We start from the raw sequence: 13,763 nt of genomic DNA, 5'->3' as shown, positions 1-13,763 counted from the left end.
CTCTCTCCTAGAGTCATCTGAGTCCAGTGGCAAGACAAAGTCAAGACAACTAGTGATGACTCAGGATGCAGTGGATGACCTTGGGTTCTTCGATGTTTAATCAAGCTCTAAGTGCTCCACAGTGCCTGCTTCAGCTGCCTTCATGGCTGTTGGAACAAATTGTTCTCATCTGCCCATTTGGATGAGGGAAGTCTTCACGTGCTTACGGTAGACACTCCCCTAATTCACCAAAGGGTTTGAGGCCCCTCAGTTACTTTCAACCTGGTTAGCCCACCTGCTGAAAGGGTTCACCTGGGTGTGGCCACTATGCATGCTACAACTTCTTGTAGCCACAGGTCAAAGTTGGGTGACTCAGGTGGACACTAAATGTGGAAAGCAACCCTGAAAAGGGCTCAGCAGCCCTCATACCAGAGATGCTAGTCTTCCCGGAACACACTCTACAACCCCTCTCAACCAATACAAATAAACAGAATTTGGAATCAAGCCCTAAATAAATTCAAAAAAGTCTGAACTATATTTATAGTTTTATTAAAAACCAAAAAGTATATTGTAATTTTTAGACAAAATCATGAAAACATATATGAAAATATACATATATGAAAATATCTGTGTTCCCTTCTGTTATCTTTTCCTTCTCATAAAGCTTAGTTATTTAAATATCATCAAAGACAATCTCTACTTTCTTTTTCCAGTTTTGCTCTCCTCACTTTGTATTACTTGATATGCCCTATCATATTATTTTGTATTCTTCATGTTTATCGTTTTCCAGGTGCACAATATAATCTATTTGTAATTTTTAAAATGTGTGCTTATATCTTTTGTTTTACATTGCCTTAATTTCCATACACACATATAGGGATAAAGATAGATAGATAGGGCAGCTAGGTGGGGCAGTGGACAGAGCACCACCCCTGAAGTCAGGAGAACCTGAGTTCAAACCTGGCCTCAGACCAAACACTTGACACGTACTAGCTGTATCACCTTGGGCAAGTCACTTAATCCCAATTGCCTCACCAAAAAAAAAAAAGATAAATAGATATCTAGATAGACATATACACGTACATACATACATACATACATATACACACATACACATATGCATATGCATATATGTCCACTAGAAAAGGAATAGAAAAACACTCCAGTATCCTTGCCAAGAAAACCCCCAGTAGGATCCATGGAATCATGAAAAGTTGAACATGACTGAATGACTGAACAACAACATACCTATATGTATATATGTAAATCTATCTATCTACTTATATATAGTCCTTCTCCTCTTCTACCTGGAGTTATCCTTTGTAACAAAGAATGAGAGAAAAAACAAAAACATAAAGAATTCCACAAAATCAACCAACACATCAACTGAGTAGCAAACAATCAACAAGCATTTATCACGTACCTACTCTCTGCAAGGCACTGTGCTAGAGTAGATGCAATGTTCCACACCCACAGTCCCTCAACTCTGCAAGGAAGGGAGGGATATACATTTTCTCTTCTCATATTTTCCTCACATTCAGTCATTAAGTCATGCAGATTCAGTTTTGTCAACCTTTCGCTCCTTTTCATTGACCTTGCTGTAGTTAATGTGAATCCTTTTTTCCCATTTCTGCCTCTCAGTTCTCATCCTTTGTTACCTCTCTATAGCTTTTGACACCTGCAACTAGCCTCTTCTCCTGGATACTCTCCCTCTCCAGGTCTTTGTGACACTGCTCTCTCCTGGTTCTCCTGCTACCTGTCTGACCACTACTCAGTCTGCTAATGCTGGATCTTCTCCAGGTCAAACCCATCCTCTCCCCCAGCCCCTCCCTTCTCTCTTCCCTCTGATATTACCTTCTGTCTACTCTGTACATATCTTGTATGTACATAGTTGTTTGCATGTTGTCTCCCCCATTAGAATGTGAGGTCCTTGAGGTCAGGGACCTGTTTGTGCCTCTCTTTGTATCCCCAGCACTCACACTTTATATAAACACATATATGTCTTCCCATACTTATCTGTATTATTCATATCCATTATTATGTTTTTATTATATTTGTATACTTGTTATGGTTTTTTTTTTTTAGGCAATTGGGGTTAAGTGACTTGTGTTATGTTGTTTTAATGAACTTTTTTCTGGAAATCACAAGGCATCAAAGAATCCTGAAGTCTCCAAAGTTGGATGAGACTTCAGGGGTTACCTAATAAAATTTCTCAATCATGAAAGGATCACTGTCACAGTATCCAGTGGTCATCCCACTTTCAGCCCTTTCCTTTTACCGCTGCCAAGCTCAGCTTCTTTATGGATGGAGTGAGGCATGTCACTCATTGCATGGCTCAAAAATATTCAGGGGCTTCCTACTGTGGAATGTTAGAAGTCTAAGAGACCTTCTAAATCATTTACTAGACTCCTTCATTTTATAGATAAGGCTGAGGAAGGTGAAGAGGTTTGTTCAAGGTCACATAGTTATTAAGTAGCAGAGCCAGAGCTCAAACTCTAGCCTTCTAATTCCAAGCTCAGTGTTCCTTCACATATAACATGGTCATTTCTTGCTGCCATGTGGTTATAGCCTGTTTGCTTAGCATTCAAAGTCCTCCACAACCTGGTGCTACCTGACCTTTTCAACCTCATCTCACGTAACTCCATGGACTTTACACTCCATCCAAACAAGACAACTTTCTGCCTTCTAAATATACCCTGGGTTCTTTTCTCACTCTGTACCTGACTTCATATGCCCTGATTCCAGGCCCAGAGCTCTATCCACTGAGCCACTGAACTGCCTCCTGTTGGTAGATTACATTTCTTCAACTGAGACTTACCTATTCAGATTTAACTACTTGTCTATTTACAAATGAATTTTGCTTATATAGTTGTAGCAATTCTTTACATATAAGATATTAGACCTTTATTTAAGAAGCTGGTTGTGAAGACTTTTCCCAATTAATTGTTTCCCTTATGATTCTAACTGCATTTATTTTGCTTGTGCAGAAGCTTTTAGATTTTATATGGTTGAAATTATCTAAACAACAACAACAAATTCTGTCTTTTATGATCATCTCTATTCCTTGTTTAGAACAGAATTTCCCCCCTGATCACAGCTGTGAACTCTAACTCCTTCCTTTCTCTAATTTTTATTTGACTTTTAAAATTTAGATGCCATACTAATTTGAAGCTTGTTGTGGTATATGGTGTGAGATCTTACTCTAAGCCTATTTTCAGCCAAACTATTCTCTGCTTTTCCCAGTTTTTGTCAGATTGGGAGTCCAGCAGCAGCTACTCTTAGATTTACTGAATATAGTGCTACTAAGTTTGATTGCTTCTGTGTTTTGTTTACCTAATTTGTTTCATTGATCAACTTTTTAATCAATACCAACTGCTTTTTTTTTTTTTTACCAAGTAACAAATAGTTTTGATGATCACTGATTTTTCATATAGTTTGAAATCTGTTACTGCTAGGGTCCTTCATTTTCACTTTTTTCCCCTAAGTATTTCCCTTGAGATGCTTAAACTTTTGTTTCTCCAGATAGATTCTATTTTTGGGGGGTGTAGTTTTATAAAGTAATATCATAGTAATTGGAATGATATGGCACTACATTTGTAAATTAATTTTGATAATATCATTTTTATTATATTAGAACAGTCTAACTACAAATAATTATTCTCTACAATTATTTATATTTTCCTTCATTTCTTCAAAAAGTATTTTTAGTTGTATTAATATAAGTTCTGAGTGAGTCTTAGAAGATGGACTCCCAGATAACTTATGCATTCTACAGTTTTTTTTAATGGGATTTATTTTTCCATCTCTTCTTGAGGGGCTTTGTTAGTAATAAAGGTCGATAATTTTTGTGGGTTTATTTTATATAATGCTACTATACAAAACCAGGCTGGTGCAGGTCCTCAGTTTCCTTGCCTCAAGTCTCTTCCCAAATTGAGTCCTTCCTCAACTCATCTGTCAAGCTGATCTTTTAAAAATTCAGACCTGACCATGTTATTCCTGTACTCAATAAACTCCACTGGCTCCCTATTATATCCAGGATCATATATAAAATCCTCTGGTTTTTAAAGCCCTTTGTAATCTGGCCCTTTCCCACCTACAATGGCCTCCTTGCCATTCCTCCTACATGATAGATACTCTACCTCCCTTTTGTGCATTTTCACTGGCTGTCCCCCATGCCTGGAATTCTCTTCTTTATTTCCATCTTTTGGATTCCTTGGTTTCCTTCAAGTCTCAGCTAAAATGTTATTTTCTGGTTCCCCTTGATACTAGTACCTTCCCTGAGATTACTTCCCATATATCCTGTATATATCTTGTTTGTACATAGGTTTTTTTTTCTTTTTCTCCAAGTTTTCTCCTCCATTAGATTTTGAAACACCTTGAGAACAGGTGCTGTTTTTGCTTTTCTTTGTATTTTAGCACAGTGCCTGGCACACAGTAAGCACTTAATAAATGTTTACTGACCTCACTTGTTTCAATTCAATTTTAGTTAACTCTCTAGGGTGCTTTAAATAAGTCACCATGTCATCTGCAAATAGTGATATTTTTATTTCTTCTCTGCCCATGTCTGTTTCCTCAGTTTCTTTTTCTTCTCCTGACCCAAGACTAACAATCATTTCACTACACCATACTGTCATTACCTTCCATCTTTTGAAAATAAGTTCAAATGTCACCTCCTCTGTGAAGCCTTCAATGAACTCTGAAGTTAACTGTGATCTTTCCCTCAATTGAACTCATTGCACTTTTACTTTTCTTATGCCCTTATCCTTTTCTAAATTGCATTGTATTTACTCTTCTACACATTTTATCACCCTTTATCAGATTATAAAACTGATAGCAGAGGTGTTGTTCTTTTTAAAAAATATATTCATATATACCAGAGCACTAAGCACAGTGTCTTGTATGTATAAGTAGGCACTTAATACATGGTTGTTGAATGCTTTTGAAAGTCAAAAAGTAGAATTTCTATAAAAATTGAATCCATTAGATAGCTGCTTTTTGCTTAACATTAAAACTGTCAGGGGAAGGGGTAGGAGTGGAAGGAGAAAAATATGTAGTTTTATCAATGCTTCCAAACAACTCAAAGTAAAACCACAGACCTAGCTCTGATGTGCTGCCTCCCAGCCAAACACATAATTAAAAGTGGAAACTAGGGAGAAATGAGGGCACTATCTGCAGACAAAGAAGGAGGGGGAGACTAGGCTTAGTCTACTGGCAGTGTGATAGAACAGAAGGATGACTAGATTTGAAGTCAATTTGTTTTTGAATCCTAATCTCCTACCTGCAGAAGTTGGCAAATCATTTAACCTCAGGGCTTCAGTTTTCTCATTTGTAAAAGGAAAGTGTTGGATGAGATCATCTCCATTGTCCTTCCCACTTACATATCCAATGATCCTAGGATAGCCTTCTAAATTTCGAAAGCATGAATTTCAAAGAGATCAGAGCAAGGACAGGCAGGAAATTTGGCCATAGGTTGAAAATTTCCCTGGGAAATTGGACAAAGAGGTACCAGGTGCTCTCCAGAAAGAAATACCAATGATCCAAACACAAATGCTTCTGTTGAGGAAGAAAAAGGGGAGCTAAGACATTCTAAATATGAAAGCAAGGACAGATCAACTGTAAATGGATTGAAAATGAGATCCTGAAAGGGTGTTAGGAGCCTTAACACCCTGAAACAAGCTCCTTGTTTGTGATAAATGCTAAAGAAAATGAGATTCAAGACCTCTGTTTAGCGTGAATGAGACAATGATTACAGACTAAAGAGAGAGGGCAGAAGTTTGTGCCTCTTATCTTGCTTCCATATTCTCTACCAAAGATGATGCCCTGCAGACTTGAAAAGTATAGAATAAAAATGATTAAAAGGGAATTCAAAACCCAAGGTGGATGAAGAGTCGGTTAAGAAATCAACTAACCTGCCTTAAGTGACCAGGCCTAGACAAAATGAAAGAACAGGTAGAAATGGTTGCTGAGCCATTGCCAGTGACCTTTGAGAATGTGTGGAGAATGGGAGAGATGCCAAAAGGCCCTAGTTCTCAAAAAAGAAAGTGAGTTCTTCAATGGGCCACATAGTGTGACTTCAGTTTTTAACAAAATTCTAAAATATGTTGTTAAAGGGATGATTTGTGAGTGTCTGTTTGTGAGTGAATGCCACTGACATTTGGAATTCATCCAGGTATTTTATAAAGTATCTTCTGATAGGCCAAATTGAGAGAGGGTAGCTAACTCATGGTACAGTTATATGGATCTAGAACTGTTTGAAGGACTAGTACCAAAGAACACTGATTAATTGATTGGTGAAAACCTAGAAGGAAGCACACTTTCTAAAACAGTTCCTCATGAGGTGCCCTAGGAATCTGTCTTTGTGTTGACTACAAGTTCAACATGAATCAACTGTTTGACATAGCAGTAAAAAAAAAAAAGCTAATGCATTACTAGGTGGCATGAATAAAAGCATAGTGTCCAGAATGAAGGAAGTGATAGCTTCGATCTCATGGGCCTTAACCAGACCATTATCTAGAGCATTGCCTTGACTTCTGAGATCCCATTTAAAATGAGCATTGATAGCTACTGTGTATGAGAGGAAATAGGAGATAGAACTAGATGATGAAGAGCATTTGAAACATACCAGTCAAGTATCCATTGATTATTTAGCCTAGGAAAAGGAAATTTTAGGGGTGCACATGATTCAATTCAATGACCATTTAAATGCTGACCATGAACAATGAACTGTGCTAGGTCTAGGGACACACACACACACACACACACACACGTACACACACACACACACACACACACATACATATACACACACACTCTCAACACAATAACAATCTCTGCCCATAAAATACTTAGGTTTCATTAGCATTTTTCAAACATTCAAAGGGCATAGGATTATGACTGGTATTACACTTGTTTTGTTTATTCTCGTTGGACAGAATTAGGAGCAATGAATAGAAGTTTCAAAGGCTAATTCCAATTCAATATGTTAAAAAAAAACCAACTTCCTAATAGATCAAAGTGGAATGGGTCACCTCATAATAATAGGTTCCTGATTACTGAAAGTCTTGAAGAGGAGCCCAGATAACCACTTCACAAGATGTTAGCTTGGGAAGGATCTTAGAGAACATCTAGTCCAAAACCCTTATTTTAAAGATTAAGAAACTGAGGCTCAAATAGAAGAAAATTAGTGTGAGGTCCAAACTAGTGTCAGAGCAAGGCCTTGAACCCAAGCCAATGTTCTTTTCACTGCACCTGTGTTATTGAAAGATCTGCTCAGGTATGGGTTGGACTAGATTTGTTTCAACTTAACAAGAATTCCCTGATTCTATGAAAGGAAAAGAGGAAAATAACTATTTTCTTTCCTGTTGTCCATATAAAATGTAGCTTTTACCTGACACTAAAGAAGGGGCTTTTCCCACTTTCTCCAGCCTTCCTGGGATAGCCCTAGAATATTAAACCCAATGATTCCTTCTTTTGGATGTCCATGTCACTTTTTCTCCTTCCTGAAATTCTATCTCCTTGGTTGATAGATTCTATCTCCCAGAGCATCAGCTGCCTTCTGCCATGAAAGGTCTCTCCCATTAGCATTCCTATGGGGAGCACCTGCTACCCTCATCCATCCCTATTAACTTACTGCAAGGGCAGAGAGGTTGATTGGAAGGGTAATTTTCCCTCTCCCTCCTCCCCTCCCCCAAAGAGTATTGTTCCTTCACCCAATGACAAATTGATCTTCTAAACAAGTGTGTCTGCTACGTCTGTTACAAAAGTCTGCCCAGTGAAATGCACTTTTAGAATTATAAACAGTGACAGACTTGACAGTGTCATAATTCACTGCATTAATTCAACGCTGTGTGTCAATAACTCAAAATCACACTTCAAATAGCACTGGATGGCAGAACCCCATAATGAGGTGGCCAGACTATGAATTGGGAAGTCTGATAAATAGGGGTCTCTCAAAATCGTCAACGTTATTAAAAATGTATTTCTGTTTCTGGAACAACCACATTTCCCCAGTAAAGACACCTTATTGTTATTTATGGTTTTAATCTGGATGTCAAACTACAGATTATTAAAATGGTAAATTATGTGAGCTTTTCATATGTAAGTGAACTATTAACATTAATATCATGCAGCAGATGCCATCTTTAAAGCTCATGAGATTAACTAATTAGTCATTGTGCCCTGAACACATTGTGATTTATTCTGGAAGGAATGGGGAATAATAAATCAAATTGTCATTGAAGTGGGACCAATATGGCCTCTCAAATCCATTTGAAACAGATGAGGAATATATTTGAATCAGAGAAATGCCTAGAAACACAAGAGGGCAAAGACTATGAGACAAGATGGGGGCACTGGGGAATCAATGTTTCAAGGCAGATTATTTTCAGATGTTTCTTTTCCTTTATAATGGATCCAATATCTTTACAACTGCTTTCCTCCTGAATCAAAAAAATATTAAATTTCACATCAACTGTTATATATTTTAATTGCCTATTAAAGAAATGGAACACTGTACGAGAGTGGACCTTCGAGTGTCATTAGAAACTTCCTCCTTATTTAAACAGTTAATTTATTAACTTGTCTGGAAATCAATCGTCTGTGTAATGAATTTGCATATAAAAAGAACATTAAAAATAATGAATAATATGGATGTTGGTAGCTCTAAAATCATCAGCCCTCATTACCATATGCAAGAATATTTGTAAAATATTTTCCTTTGTATATAAACACACATATAAAAAGATAAAGCAATAAATTTCTAACATATGAAGTTAAATTTTGAAACGATTGTAGGCTTTTGGCAACACATAACAAACCTGTGGTCTTCCTCACTGAATTGCTGTGAGAAAGAAGCAGGTGGCTGTGGCCCTCATATAGGGCCCCAGGGTCACACATTGGACATCTCTTGTCTAATTATTCATTGTACACATCTGGATTCTCCAGAGACCTGAAGCCCAGGGTTTCATATTCAGTGTCTCCAGAATAACCTACAGCACAATCTGTTTACTCATTAGCTTGGAATGAAAGCTCAAACTAGGAGTGGAAAAAGCATGTGCTGATGGTAGAAAAGGCCAGAAGGGAGGTGGAAGGAAGCATGGAATGGATAGCTGGAGAAAGGGGTTGTTACAAATGTGGGGAGTAGAACATTTACTTAAAAATCGTGATGCACCAAGGAGATTATTCTGACGTGTCCAGATAAATAGTAGTAAGTGGCAAGGAGACAAATGAATGAAAATATTTATTTAGCATGTGCTTTGTGCCAAATCCTGTGCTAAGTACAGAATACGAAAATGCAAAATTAAGAGTATCCCTGCCCTCAATGAACTTACATTCTAATAGGACAGTGGTGACAAGGGAAGGGAGTTTGGCTCTTGGAAATGACAGCAGAGTGAAGGATGACTAGTGTGACTAGTAGAACGCTAGAGCTTTTGGCAGAAATAGCATAGTTGGGAGGAGACCAAATTCAAAGGCTCCCTTTTCCCAGTTTGGGTGATAAGGGGATGGAGTAGAACATGAAAAAAAGGGAAGGTGAGAGGAGCAAGAAGTCTGGAGAAGGTTTGCGTTGGAAATGAGGGAAGGAGTAGTTTAAGCAGCTTGGGGGAAAAAAAAGCAAAGGCCTTGGGGAAAGAGTTGTGATATGGGTAACAAAAGAGAGGCGATATTGGTTATTGTTTATCCTTGGTTCTCCAAGAGGATCTTGACTTCAGGAAGGAGATGTCATGACTCACAAGTGAATTGGATTTAAGTGAGGGAGGGCTGTGCAAAGTCACCAGCCTCACTCTCTCCTCCAGAGCCATCTGGGTCCAACGGCAAGGTATAGATCAGGAGATGGGAGATGTCCCAGGATGCAGTGGGAGACCTTGGCCTTTTTAAGCTAAGGTTGTTAACAGGTCTTTGTTTAACTGAGGCAACGCCCATTTGGTGATTAAGGCTAGGTAAGAAAGGAGGTAGAGAATGGCCTCTTTACCTAGTCAAAAAATAAAAAATAAAAAAGAAATCAATCAGGGAGGGGAAGATCCTCAGGGTTTCTGGCCAAAACAGAAACAATGCAGAAACAATTGCTATTTACACTCACTCAGAGCCAACAGAATCCAAACAGCGATCAAGTGAGGCTTAGGCTGGAAACCATTGCTGGACAATCAATGAGAGAGTGATTTGGTTTGAAGACATCCATAAAAAAAGAAATCTAGCCTGTAAACCCCAAAATATCTTGCTAGGTTTCACAATCAAAATTTATATTCCTTTGGGCAGAGTACTGGCAGGTAAGGGTAAGATTCCCCATGTGGGACAGAGGGAGAGGAAGAAGAGGTGGGAAGGAAGGAAGGAAGGAAGAAAGGAAGGAAGGAAGGAAGGAAGGAAGGAAGGAAGGAAGGAAGGAAGGAAGGAAGGAAGGAAGGAGGGAGCTGAGTTGTCCAACTGGAACTGGCCAGTTGGGTCCCCAGTGGGGCAGCTACTACTCCCCACAGGTTTCAAAGAGGACCGTGACTTCAGGAAGGAGATGTCACGACTTGCAAGTGAATTGAATTTAAGTTAGGGAGGGTTGTGTAAAGTCGCCAGCTTCACTCTCTCCTCTGAAGTCGTGTGGGTCCAGTGGCAAGAGATAAATCAGGGCGACTGGAGATGGCCCGGGATCCAGTGGGAGCCCTTGGCTTTTTTTTTTCCGTGATGAGAGGATGAAGGATGAGTCAAAAGGAGAATGTGAATAGAGAACAAGAAGGTGATAGCAGTACTGGGATGTTGTCAAAAGCATGGGAAAATATGTGTGAAGCAGGGCCCAGGAAGAAGGATGAGAGGGGATAACCCACGTAAAGGTTCAGTGGGTTGACAGTAGACTATCAGGGTAGAGAAGGGAGAACTAATAAAGACCACGTAAGACTAGTGGACCTTGAAAGCAGTAAGGGTGGAGGGAAATGCAGTGAGGTCCCTTGGCTAGGAAGAAAGAAGCCAGATACGGAAATGAGTGGAGCAGGTTCAAGGGAAGAAGGGTGTTGTGGCTGTGGGGTGGCAGAGCACAGGTTTGGGTGGGGCCATGGGCAGCGACTAGTCAGTCAGCCAAGTAACATTTATTAAGCTCCTATCAAGTTTCAGACACTGTAAAGCACCGCGGGTAGAAAGGAGAAAAAAAATACCCGATCCCTCAAAGTAACCCCCGGGGGTGGGTGGAGTCACGGGCAGAGGGCGGGGTCTAGTCCCAAATCTAGAACTGGGAGGGACCTTAGAGGTTATCTAGTCCCACCCCTTCATTTTACAGCCGGGGAAATTAAGGCCCCGGGAGTTACAGTAACTGGCCCAAGGTCATACAAAGAGTAAGAGGTAGAGATGAAATCGGGCTCGGGATGCTGGGGCACCAGCGGCGCCCCTCCCTCTCTCCTCCCTCCTCTTCCCCGGCACTGCCTCACCTGTACGAGCTGCCCGCAGCGCTCGCCACCTCCTCGCGGATCTGGCGATTGAGGGCGTCGGCCGCCGCACGCCCCTTGCCGCCTCCGGCCTCGGGGGGCTGCTGTGGCTGTGGCTGGGGCTGGGGCTCGGACCCCTGCAGCCCCTGGCCCTCTGCCCGCCGCAGCATCCACGCGGGCCCAGCCTTCTTGCGCACCTCCCACCAGTCTGGTCCAGACGCTTTCCCGGCAGGGAGGTCTCCTCCTCCTCCTCCTCCTCCCCCTTCCTCATCTCCCGGAGCCTGAGCCTGGGCAGGGGCCTCGCCAGACCTCCGCTCCTGACTCTGCTGCCGCCGCCGCCGGCGCTCCTCCGCCTTGGGCGGGCCCGGGGAGGCCGAAGCCGGGGCTGGCAGCGGCTGCGGCGGAGGCGGCGGGGCCGCCTTGGGGATCCAGGGGTGGTCGCCGCGCCGGGGCAGCGGCCACGCCCGGAAATCCTTCTGATACTGGGTCTCCTTCTCGAACGGCGTGTCAGACGGTTGGTACTCGCTCCGGGGCTTGCAGCTAGGCTCTGGGCGCTGAACCTTCCACGCCCGGTAGTCCTGCCGCATCACCGAGTCCGCCGGACCTAGGCCGGCGGCTGTCTTGGCCTGGGCCTGGGCACTGGGAGGCCCAGGCTCCCGCTCCCCGCCGGGCCCTGTTGCCCGGGCAACAGCATCCAGGTCACCCGGGGCCGGCTGCGTTTCTATGGCAACGGAGCGCGCCGAGGGGGGAGCATGCTGCGGCTGCGCCGCTGGGGGCTGCTGCGGTTGCGGCGGGGCACCCGGGTGGTCCGTGGCCTCCGAGTACTTGGTGAAGACCAGGGGCACCGCGATGTCCGCCTTATCCAGCTGGTTCCAGAAGCGGGCGATGCAGCAGGCACGGGTGATGCACGGCCAAGCCATGATGCTTCTGTCCAAAGACCCTTCCTTCTGCCTGCCTTTTCTCTTCCCACCTAAGCAAGCTAGGCTGCCCTGATCTTGCTCCCTTTTGAAGGAGCTAGCCTCCTACTCCTGACTGTGTTGCCCCCTTACTCACTCACTACCGTTAAGTTTTTATTTTATTGAAAAGCACACACCCACCCTACTTAACTAGCCCCAAGGTTCGGGGTCAGTGATGTTCTCTGGGATGAAAAAGTCTGCAAACGTGCAACCTGCCCTGCAAAGGGTGCAAACGCTGCTTTGCAAAAAGGCTGCAATTGCAGTACAAAGGTGCAAGATCTTCTCCCGGGCTGGCCTCGCCCGTCAGCCCCGAGTAGAACCCATAGAGGCTGCTGCAGGCTTAAGCCATGCTGCAGAGACGGGCGGGGCTGTCTGTCAGCCTGCAGGGTCCAGGGAGAGGTGACTGCCTCCGGGCTCCTCGGTTTTCCCGCCCTATGCGGTGCTATTCCCCAGATCCTGCTCCCCACTCTCAGTTCCCCGCTCCCGCCTGGGCTACTTAGCTCTTCCCGGCTGGCAAGGCCAGGAGGAAAGAGGACAGAGTGACCTGCCCAGAGGCGATCATCTGCTGGGAATCCGGAGCATCGCTGGAACTGCTGTTGCCACTGCTGCTGCCGACGCTGCTACTGCTGCAGGGGAAGCGACCCCACCCACTATCAGCAGGGGGAAAAAAAAGCCCACACCAAGAAAGATGCTGAGGGAGAGAGCTTTGCGGAGAAATCACCTGCTTTCGTCAGCGCGCAGCGTCTGTGAGCTTGTTTCCCCCTCCCCCTCTGTAACTCCTTCCTTCTCAGCTGGGAGCCAGGCCTCTGAGCAGCTGCTCTTCTCTGGAAGGATGCAGAGGGGAAAGAAACGGTTAAAGCGGCTGACCCCTTTCAAAGGTCTTCCCTCTCCCCAACCCATCGCAAGCAGCTCAGCCGCGCCCTGAAAACACTAAAGCCCTTTTTGGGAATTCAGTTTGATGCAGACCACAAATGTTTATTTACTTTTCTCCTGTTTGGTGGAGAACACATTTTAGTTAGCCTCAAGGCTGACTTTCTTAGGGAGGGGTACCCTAGGACAGAGTGGGTATTCTCCCTGAGTAGTGGTACTAGCCTTAGGAGAGTCTTAGCTCTTCAACCTTCCCTCCTCCCCACAGCAAACTGTGATGGAATGGAGGCTACAGACCCCAACTATTCAGCACCAAAGAAGGGACAGCAGCAGAAACCAGGCTTTTTCTCACACCCTGCAACCAAAGGACCAGAGGACAATGTCTGGGACTGGATAGCTTCTAAGGAACTAGAAATTATAACATACTTTCACCTCAGTCTACATTTTTTTTTCTCCTTTGATCATCACCACCCAGCTCTGTAAGGTGGATTGAGGCTCAGAAAGAGGAAATGACTTGCCCAGGCAGTTAGTCATACAACTAGTAAGTGCCAGTGCTAGGACCTGA

General features: G+C 43.1%; 1 protein-coding gene across 1 annotated transcript in view; it reads right to left on the bottom strand.

Moving 5' to 3' along the window:
* MAP6 (microtubule associated protein 6) overlaps positions 1–12,295 on the bottom strand; it is a 70,255-nt gene extending 57,960 nt beyond the window's left edge. The window contains exon 1 of the mRNA XM_027848032.1: positions 11,379–12,295. Within this exon, the coding sequence (XP_027703833.1) occupies positions 11,379–12,295 (917 nt within the window). The remainder of the gene's footprint in view (positions 1–11,378) is intronic.
* Positions 12,296–13,763: the final 1,468 nt, after the last annotated feature.

The sequence above is a fragment of the Vombatus ursinus genome, unplaced genomic scaffold (assembly GCF_900497805.2).
Source record: "Vombatus ursinus unplaced genomic scaffold, bare-nosed wombat genome assembly UNPS02005659.1, whole genome shotgun sequence".
In the NCBI taxonomy this organism is placed as follows: domain Eukaryota; kingdom Metazoa; phylum Chordata; class Mammalia; order Diprotodontia; family Vombatidae; genus Vombatus; species Vombatus ursinus.
Note: the sequence above shows the minus strand (reverse complement) of the source record. Positions and strands in the feature narration are given on the sequence as shown.